This window comes from Poecilia formosa, unplaced genomic scaffold, assembly GCF_000485575.1.
Source record: "Poecilia formosa unplaced genomic scaffold, Poecilia_formosa-5.1.2 Scaffold140, whole genome shotgun sequence".
NCBI classification, from domain to species: domain Eukaryota; kingdom Metazoa; phylum Chordata; class Actinopteri; order Cyprinodontiformes; family Poeciliidae; genus Poecilia; species Poecilia formosa.
The window spans coordinates 68,951-79,679 of NW_006800079.1; the positions used below are offsets into that span (position 1 = coordinate 68,951).

The 10,729-nt window shown below is 39.6% G+C and overlaps 1 protein-coding gene across 1 annotated transcript in view; it reads left to right on the forward strand.

Annotated features, from left to right (window-relative positions):
• stxbp5l (syntaxin binding protein 5L) overlaps positions 1–10,729 on the forward strand; it is a gene marked incomplete at its 5' end in the record, with an annotated part of 78,663 nt that overhangs the window by 63,950 nt on the left and 3,984 nt on the right. The window contains 6 exons of the mRNA XM_016676711.1: positions 4,431–4,532; positions 6,126–6,365; positions 7,374–7,737; positions 9,080–9,245; positions 9,673–9,784; positions 9,962–10,182. Coding sequence (XP_016532197.1) covers positions 4,431–4,532; positions 6,126–6,365; positions 7,374–7,737; positions 9,080–9,245; positions 9,673–9,784; positions 9,962–10,182 — 1,205 coding nt within the window. The remainder of the gene's footprint in view (positions 1–4,430; positions 4,533–6,125; positions 6,366–7,373; positions 7,738–9,079; positions 9,246–9,672; positions 9,785–9,961; positions 10,183–10,729) is intronic.

The window sequence follows — 10,729 nt, forward strand, 5'->3', positions numbered from 1 at the left end:
CAGTGTGACAGCCGCCGAAATGTCACCGCTACTGTTGCCACCCTGCACGCACATCAAGCATAAAGTAAGAGCAGAAGTTGGTCAGTTAGAGGTTAAATTGCATTCTCAAATCCCTCATTCTTCAAATCCTTGCTGGTCTTCAAAGCTGTAACGATTTGCATTCAGTCTGTTTGTAAGCTCCATGAATGCTTTCAGGAGTCTTCACAGCTAATGAAAGTACATTCTACCAACCAGAGTAAAGTGCTGTTTGTTGCAGTCAAAGCTGAGCTCTTTTGTATCACTTCTGCAAGTCACACTGCTATCTTCATCAACCTCATTATACAAGAGTGACCTGGAACCAGGAGGGAAGCAGTTCTTCATTACCATAAGCTAAATGTTTTATTAAAGTTGTTCTCTTGGCTACAGGTGCATTACCAGTGAGAGCAACGCTGTCAACAGAGGAAATCACTTCTTTTCACACTTGATTTCAAGCATTTATGACCTCTGATAATTGCTGTTTGACAGACGGCTTGAGAAATATGGCATAACATTTTATAATAATGTGAATGATAAGCAGTACCATATCACCCTACCTCAACCTGGATGTCGAGATGTAACAACATTTAAAGTTGGCCTATTTCGTGGCTTATAACAAGTTATTTACAGCCTATTTCAAAAGGTTTTCTTACTTTTATACATCTTACATTCATGTTTTTTTGCAAATCTTCTAAGGCAGATCAGTGCAAGCATGGAAAATGTCACAAATCTATCGCCACCTGATAGCAACAGTTCATACTTGACTATGTTCAAATTTCTAATACTCTTGTCTGGTATTGGCTATTAGCAAAATTCTGGCTGGTGTTCAGGCAAAGTAAGCTCTTCTGAATACTGCTTGTAAGTTGAACCCTTCAAAGCAATCAAGTCCTATGAACTTTAACTTGGTATGGCACTTTCTGTTTCCTTTGAATCCAAATATGAAATAACATGGAGGGACATTTCTTTAAGCCAATGACCACAAGGCTGGAGGCAGATTCATGTTTTTTTTTTTTCTTGCTACTACAAACTGTGATCATGATAAAAGAGGTAAACAACATCTTTGAAGCTCAGTGTTGTAACAAAGAGGGGCATCTTGGGGACACAAAGTCTCCATAACAACCATAACAGGCTCTTGGTTGTTTGTGAGTGATGCCAAAAAAATAGCACTAACATTGCAAATATAAATTTGTGGAGTTTGCTAAGTTTACTGGGACTCCAACTGGAACCCTCTGCTTTTGCCAGAGAAAGACTAAGCTTCTTGACAACAAACACTCCAGGTGGGTTTGGTAGGAAACAAAAGATAGACATGTGAAAAGAAACCTCATGCTCTCTGTTGAGAATGGTGGAGAATCTCTGAAACTGTGGAACCGTTTTTCTCCCTAATAGATTATTCAAGTGAAAATGGGTCGTCATTATGTCTTTCAACAGGATATTGATACAAAACAATCACAGACATAAAATTAGCCTATCAGCGTCTTAGTCCACATGAAGTCCGGTAGAAAACCTACAGGAGCTAAAGATAAAAGAACATAAAACATGCGAGACTATACAACTGCAATAAAAGATGGATTTATTTTAAGACTTTTTTTATGCATCTCCACTAGGGGTGCTATCACAATTTTCTCTGAAAAACTTTTTTTTTTTTTTCTTTCACACGCTGCAACTTCTTTTAATTAGCCTTTCAATTGCTGGCTCACCTTTGCTTATACTGTATTGGTTACCTACCTTTGGGACTGTTGTGTATCAGCTGCGCTGGGTTACCACGGCGAAGAGACAGCAGGATAACTGAAATAATTAAAGGTCAGAAAACAGTGCGAGAAATGAGGCTGATGTTAATGAGGCCTACATGCCAGGCCTTGAGACAGAGGAGGGAAATGGCAGGGGAAGCCCGACTGAACGTACAGTGAACATTTCTACAGCACCAACTCTAATTTGAGCGCAAATGTATTAAATATTAACAATCCAATTTATAGTTCAGTACTTTGTATGTCTAATTAGTTGGTGAGTCTTGTTTACAATTAGTGAAGCTCACGTACAGCACATTTTTTAGCTGAATCACAACGCAGTGTTGTGGCTCACTTAACTTCAAACAAATATAAGATTGATTGGCCTGCTTCTACTCTTACCCATACTCTTGCTGCTTCTTTTGCTCTTTAAGTTGTTACAAATTGAAGACAAAGTCTTTACCAGTTAGGCATTGAAATTTGACACGTCTGTGTACCCCCATGAAAAAAACAAATAGAATTAGGCATTGTCTCCAGTCTTTCGTCCATGTCTCTATTATGTGTTGCAGGTGTACGTGTACATAGCACTGTTTAGCTCTTGTCTGTCTCACCTCCTCTATACCGCCTAGCCTGTCTATGCCTCCCTGTAAGGGGCCCCAAGGGGTCCCTGTGTCCTGTCAGAACACCACTGTGCCTGACTTTCATTAGCCAGCACCCCACAGGCTCTGTCACGCAGCGTAAACACACCCCAGTGACACACGGCGAAAGCAGGCTGCCGCCGCCCAGACAGAGGTCTATTGTATGCTCACGGATGCCTGCTGCAGCGTACAGCACTGTTTCAGAGATAGCAGAGGTTTCGGAGAAAAAAAGAGAGCAATTATTTACCCACATGTTTTGTTGTATCTTTCCACATAGATGCATGAGTGAACTTTTAACTAGTTTGGAAACTGAAATTCAGTATACACGTATTTTGAAATAACGTTAATTACAGATTATTTGATCAGCAATTTTGTATCCAATTTCTGATCACCAATTTAGTTCTGACTTGCTGATGTTAGCCGATTCATCTTTCAAAGGTTTAAATAGCAAAAATAGATTTAACAATAAAACATTGGTTCCTCACCAGTAGCCCAAATGTAAAGAGCTGCTCTACTCAATGAAAACTTACCAATACAATAAAATCCCTTTGGATATAGTGCAGAATTACATCATCTGTCCTTTACAAATGAGGCTACAGCTGACTTGCCTTTTTGCAGGTTTTGAATGACTCTTGAGGAAAAAATAGGCTCATTCAAAACACATGAAGTAAGAACAGTAAAGCAAAGTCCAAATTAATATTTGAGAGAAAAATGTTATGTAAGGTGTTACACTATTTATTCAGTTGTTTATTTATAGCTTCAATGGAGAGTTAAAGCAGCCTTTCTACTCAGAAATATTTTTTATATACATTTGGAGCAGCTTTACACCACGTCTAAGTGAGAGCGGGTGACCTGTGGTTCTCAACTCTGCAGTTAAACAGTTTCAAAAATGTTTCAACATTTTAAACTACTTGAAATCTTACATTATAGATAAGCATGATTATCACAGTTTTCTATTTATGTGTGTCTGCTAACTGAAAGACAATCTGTCAGAGCTTAGCTATGATGCATTCACTGATCCTAAAACAATACGATTGTTGAGTTCATAACCAGCTGCTCCAGCATCAAGGAAGATCAAGATGATTTGTCAGTTCAACTACAGTTCCAGATTCATCTCTGGATGCATCTTTAAAATGCACAGATAGAATAGAATAGAATAATTATTTATTCTATTAATTGGTAGCTGTGTGTTTTCAACTGACCAGCAAAGTGACTGGCAACTCACAATATCAAACAAAACTTTTAGCTGAGTTATGGAGTGATTGGAATCAGTCGACTTGATCTGATTGAAACTCAAAAATACAACTCAAAATTATCCATTTTAAAATCACAAGTGAGGTGCTTAAAGTGATAAAAGGAACTCTTTGATAGAAACTTATATGCACATGCGTGGAACAAGATTTAAAACACATAAAAAAAGACTTCACATATTACAATAAGGTCGCCTATACTTAGCTTTCAACCTCTGCTTAGTATAAGATACACCAACATTTGTAAATGTTGGCAGAATATTAAAATGTCCGAGTTAAGGTAAGGGTCAGAGTTCCTTAGGGAATAATCACAGAGAGTGTGGTTTTAGTAATATCAACCAAAATAATTGCAAATTCTCCATCTCTAATTTAAAATCATGTCCACTACAATTTTGTCATGCAATAGTTTTGTTCAGAATCTGTTCATCTGTCACAGTGTCCTGCTTGCAGTGTCTGTTCCCCACGACACTTGAGCTTAAACATGAGCACGTTGTTAAGCATAAAGAGTCAGAAGACGTGAAGATGCATTGTTTGGTCACTAGAAACCGAGCTCGGATCACCCATCTTTTACTGCTACTCTTTCACTGCCGTATACTTTTGAAGAAATGTTTTCCACGCTCAGTTGCTTTCTTTTCTTCTCTTCCTTTTTGTTGTTCTCTGGAACCGTTGTTCATCCGTCCATCTCGTCTGTTGCGTTGCTGCTCTTGTTTGTTTGTGCGCACTGGTGTGTGTACGTGTTTCTCTGGGCCATGACGGGGATGTGGTTTTCTTCTACGGGGTTCATGTTGTTGGGGGACAATTAGGGCATGCATCAAGGAGGGCAATGCTTCAGCAGTTACACGGAGTCACTATGTACTCCCATGACGAGCACCACACCACCGCCGCGTACTGCTGGAACGAGAGAGGTAAGGGGGCTTCGGCAGACACACAAACACACCTACCGCTGTCCTGCTGACTTGTTTGCGTCCGTCCGTCAGTCAGAATGTCAACTCGTCTTGTGGCCCTGTGTCATCTGAACATGCCTTCAGCTGCGTCATCTTGTCTTGGACGATGTACGAACTGGGTGGGTCATGTCATCTTTATAGAAGAGCAGCTAAATCTTTCACAGGCTTTTTGCTTGGTACTGCTTTTATGGCCAAGGGAGATCTCCTCTTTTTGTTTCGTTTTAGGTTGTGTTTAATCAACAAGGAGAGCTTGGGTATTCTGGGGTTTAAAGATCCAATGTTCAACTTTTTTTTCGATAAAAGCACTTTGGAAAATTATTCGTAACCCTTGACCTTTTCCACATTTTGTCCCATTATCACCAGAAAACATCATTGTATTTTACTGTGTTTTACGTAATGCAACAAAACAAAGTTGCACACGATTGTGAAATGAAAGGAAGCTGTTTTTCAAACTTTTTGTTTACCAAAAAAGTTAAATCTGCAGAGTGAAACTGGTTTGAAAACCATGTAAGCTTTTTCTTCAATAAGTTTAATGATTGTGTTGGCCTGACAAAATCTTGACAAAATGCATTGATGTTCTTGGTTTGAATTGGACAAAAGGTGGTAAAGGTTTAAGGAATAAAATATTTTAATGGCACGGGTAGTACAAATCTATGTAAAAGATAATTACGTAGATTGGATATTTTGCCATCACAATACTGTAAAGTGCTGAAAAACAGTTGCAGCCTTTTAATATCCGTTTAGATTCGATTAATCTGTTTGATAAGCGTACACCAGGCTCTGCACCTATCTGTACTTGCTTTTCCATAAAGCCTCCACTTTTTGTAACATCAGTCTAAGAGTGCAGTACTGAACGTCTCTTGGCTCTGAATTATTCAGAAATGCAGCAATACGGAAATACTTTCATGATGGAAGCTTTAAGCACACAATGAAGGAGTGGGACGCAGAATGCCGAGATGGAGTTAAAGAAGCTTTTGAAATTGGTGCAGTTTGTAGAGTGTAAGTGTGTGTGGGTTTGCGTGTCTTGCCAGATGGAGTCCTGCCAGTGACTAAGGACTAGTATGATGTCAATAAAGTTAAAGCATAAATGTGTATGTGTTTCTTCATGTGTGCGGGTGTTTATGTTTCAGGTAGAGGTGGTGTTTCTGTCCAGGTGTCTTTACTGTGAATATTCACTTTGCTTCTAAGTGTTTGACATCCATTCACAGGCATTTTTGTTGCAGTGTTTTGCATCACTTAGTCAAGAAATGAGCCATGTTTGAGTTTTAAAAATGTTTCGACCATGCTTATCACTCCTTTTCCTTCCTGTATGCCCTTTTTCTTTTTAACCGCTTGTCCTGCCATACCTCCTTTCTGTTGTGCTGCCATTCCTCCCCACTAATCTTTCACCAACTCTTGTAAAAAAAAAAAAAAAAAACGTTTTCCACAACTTTACCTTATGTTTCTTTCCCTCTTGCTCCTCTTCTCCCCATCATTGCTTCCCATATGTCTCCTCATTCTTTGTTTCCACCGTGCCTGTGTGTTCGGCCATTGTTCTTGCCGCCGCTGCTACAGAGAGTCGTGAAAACTCCTTCAGCCGCTCTCGCAGTTCCAGCGTGTCTAGCATTGACAGGGACACCAAAGAAGCTATCACCACACTGCAGTTTGGAGAGTCCTATGGACGCAAGAGTGATGCCCTGCCCACACCATGTCTGTGGGTAGGGACTAGCTTAGGAGTGGTCATCCTTATCCCACTATCGATCCCCACTGACCACGAGGAGAGGATGGAGGACCCTGTCACTGTTGGCCCTAGTGGTAAGCACCAGCACTTCTAGGTTTTTACTGACAAAGTGTAGCTCATGGACTGTTTTTATTTGTGTTGTTTTAAAAGAGGAAAAATATGTATGTGAATAATAAGTGGAAAAGCCTTACTGGCATTACAGCAATCAAACTCTTGCTGTAATGCAAGAGTTAATTTTACATCATTAAAGTGCTCAAATTAAAGGTTGTTGCATTTTCCCTGTTTTTTTTTTTTTTTCTCAGAATGGTATTTTAATAAAAATAGTGTAAGGGAACTGAACAAACTGTGTTTCTCTGTTTTTCTTTGTTTGTTGTTTTCCTCTTAAATTGTGTGATTACATGCCCATCTACTCTAAAACCTCTCAAAATACCATGTTTCTGCAAAAGAGGCCCTTTTAGTATAATGGCAGGATATTTTCTGCAGACTTAAGTGCTCCACATTTCACTCTTAGAACAATGTAAGTCAAACACAGCAAGCATAGGTAGCTCATTTATTTAAATTGGATTTAATCTGTAGTGGAAGATAACTTTTACAGGAATTTATCATTCTTGATCTTGTAAATTACTGCCATCACTCAAGAGTTCAAACGGGTTTGCTGCTTCGCCGTTTACTTTGAACAAGATTAAATAGCAGCAGGCAAACATGCACTAGTCGTCCTTATTCCTCTGAAGTAAAACAGAAACCTTGTGTAAAGTAATGGCTTTCTAAAGAATTGGCTGTCTTAAGTAAAACAGCTGAAACAAACTTGTTTTTACAATCTATGTTTTTCAGTTGTCCAAATCTTGAAGACATCAGTCTGGTCATAAGTGTAACTAAGAAAACATTAGCAGCTGTCGGTAAAAATACTGGCAATCGTGTAATCATATGTGCATTTCTTAAGCTTATTTATGAAATCTAAACTTTAAATTACTTTAACAGATATTGTTATGGATCCAACAGCTCCATAGCTTCTACATTTGCAGCCTTGAAAATTGTGGACCACTTGACTCTTATCTCTTGTTTGTCCTTTCCAAACTTCCCAGGAGCAGTCCAAATGTTAAAAGGCTCTGTGCTTCGCTTTGGTTTCTTGGACTGCAATGGAGCTCTAATTCAGAGCCCATATGAGGTATGGCGGGACCTGAATGCCCCAGAGGACCCTGACAGACCACGGAGGCGCAAGCTGGTCCACTTTTCCCCGTCCTCTTCCCAGGATGCCTTTGGAGAGGGACATTTGGCCGTGGTGTGCTCTGAGAGGCAGGCTAAAGTCTTCTTGATGCCCTCACAGTCATGCCTCTTTGTCCACAACATCACAGAGTCGTCCTTTGTGCTTCGAGCTGATGTGGTATCTCTGTGCAACAGTGTGTGCCTGGCCTGCTTCTGCGCTAACGGACACGTCATGACACTCAGGTAAGATTGATCTGCAGCACTCAGAGTGCTGCATGTGTAAGATGTACACGTAAACCAAAATGTAAGAAAAAGGATCATTTAGAAAGGTTCTTACCAGTAAAAGTCTGAAAAGCACAGCACGCATTCCCAGCTATCTTGAATCAGCACTTTTTGCGGATATCATGCTTTTAAATCCTTCCTTTTCACATTTAAATAATTTACTCGTGCTGTACATAAAGCTGTCTGAATGTCTCATTATACGAGCTCCACAAGCCCCTTTTGTATCCCTGTTCTGATTTGTGCCTGAGAGCGACTCACTTCGGTGTGGTTTCTTTAAATGCAGCTTAAGCATTTATTTACAATGATCTAGCTGCACAGAATTTTACCATCCATCTTTACATGTTAAAGCCAGAATTGCTACCAAAATTTCAACGAACAAGTCTTTTAGACAAGGTATCAACACAGTTGTAAGAACCTTCGAAGATGTTCTGATGCTATGGAACAATGTGATGAATTGTGTGGGTTAATCTGAACATCCAACATCTGAACACTTCGATCCACTTGTAGTTTCGGGCTCCTTGAACTTAGACTTCAAAATTGCTGCAAGAAATAAAACTGGAAGTGTCACAAAATTGGTTAGCCAGAAGTTAATGGCCTTTTTTTTTTTGGCAGTTCTGAAGCAAATGCTGTGTTTTATTGGTCGGAGAAAAGTGCAACAGAGAAACTGAACAGATGGAAAAAAATCTGAAAATATAAAGATATCTACACAGCATCAGAGAAAAATTCAACTTTTCTGCATTCCTATGGACTCCAAGTACACAACAAAATGCATCCAAGAACTAAAAAATTGGATGTTGCATGATGTGTCTTCTTTAAGTCTTATTGGAATTGTCTTGTAATAATCTTCTCACATCAAAATAGGGAGATTTTTTTGTCAAGTCCAGATGAGAACTGCTAAAATTAACTGCATAGTTACAGTCAGATTGAGATACCAACATTTACAAATATACTCGATTGATTCCGCTCAATATTTTTCATTTAAAGCGCCTGATCTGATGCATTTCAGACATGAATATTAAAACAGAATTCGTCTGGATATGCATTGACTTTCTAGTCTTCTCTCGTGCACTTTGTAGATATAATGTTCTCAAAGTTGAGAAAATCTGCTTCGAGAAATTACTCTTCACTACTCAGCTGGAAGCAAATTGGTTTTATTTGAATATCTGATTTCCTTTTCACTGCTGGGCATAAAGTTAGCTCTCACTTCCCATTTGGTTTTTTGTTTAGAAAGTAACTCATATGATCTAAGTGTTCACCAGGTGTCTAATGTGTCTCTCATTCACTCCTGTCATTCGTCTCGCAGTTTGCCCAGCTTAAGGCCGCTGATGGATGTCAATTACCTGCCTCTGACAGACATGCGCATAGCAAGAACCTTTTGTTTCACCAATGAGGGGCAGGCACTGTATCTCAGCTCCCCGACAGAAATCCAGAGAATTACATACAGCCAGGAAATGTGTGACAACCTGCAGGTGAGCACTGTGGTTCTGTGCATAGGTATGTATCTTTTGGTTGGGAAAAGCAGCGGCGCTGTGAAGGAGCTGTATCCATTATTCATGGCCCTGTTAAAGCCCGGGGCGGACGGCGGGATTAGGCGTCAGATGTCACTTTGGTTATACATGGTGCAAACTTCAAAGGATTGAACATTTATATGGTTTTACTGTGTAAATGTGTTCATTTAAATATGAGCATCATCATAGATATTTATTGTTCAGAGCTGACGTTCCACACTTGCAGCACATGGATGTGGATTAAGTCATGTGATGTTTCCATAGTGCCATCTAGAGGCAGAGGTGGTCACAGTGTCATTACTGATGTGTTGGCGTTGTACCTCTAAAAAAAATGGCTGAAATATGAGTCTTAAAGTTTTAATTTTTGCTCTCTATTTGTTCATTTCAGGAAATGCTTGGGGAACTGTTTACTCCAATAGAAACACCAGAAGCTCAAAACAGAGGATTTTTAAAGGGCTTCTTTGGAGGAAACGCCCATACTTTCGACAGAGAGGAGCTTTGTGCGTCTTTTTATTATTTAATCATAACTTATCATGCATTGCATCTAGAAACCTAACTTATTCATTAACAATAAGACAACATGAGACAATTAACCCTTTCAAGATTAATTCAACAGCTAAAATACACAGAGGGATAACAGTTTATGAAAATGTCATTTTGCCTGATGTGGTTCCCAGTTGGTGAGGCAGCAGCTGGGAAGGCTTCTCGGAGTCTGGCACAGCACATCCCCGGCCAGGGAGGTGTAGAAGGCATGAAGGTGGCGGCGAGTGGAGCGGTGGGGGAGCTGGCTCGGGCTCGCATCGCTCTGGATGAGAGAGGCCAGAGGCTGGGGGAGCTGGAGGAGCGGACCGCCCTGATGATGACCAGTGCAGAAACTTTCTCCAAACATGCGCATGAGGTGAGGATAGAAGACAATATTTATGTTTAAGGGTCCACAGTGAAGGCAGCCATACTGTCAGTAATGTTTCATAGGTCTGCACGACGTTTCGGTTTTACTGCTTGCTTTTTTTGCCACATTTCTCTCACCTCTCTTTATTTAATAATTATCACAATGTTCTCATGCCCATGAGCTTCGGTATCTCAAACACAAAAAATATATATATATTTTTTAACATCAGGGAGAGAGAAATCCATCCAGTTTGAATGAGTAGTATTTGAAATGTAATATTCTACCAAATATTCCTTTCAAGCACCTTGTTCCAACTGTGATATTATGCACATTAGTACTACAATTATAACTGCAAATTTCTGCATTCTTATTCATTTTCACTTCAGTAACAGATATTCCAACCTAGAAGGTGTTACTGCAAGATTTTAATTCAGTGTTTTAACAACATACCACCTCAAACATGGATTGCTTCATCATTTTTGTCTAAAGTCTTGATTCAAAGCACAGAACTACAAACTTGAATAATCTAATGAATTGCTCCTGCAGATGATGTATT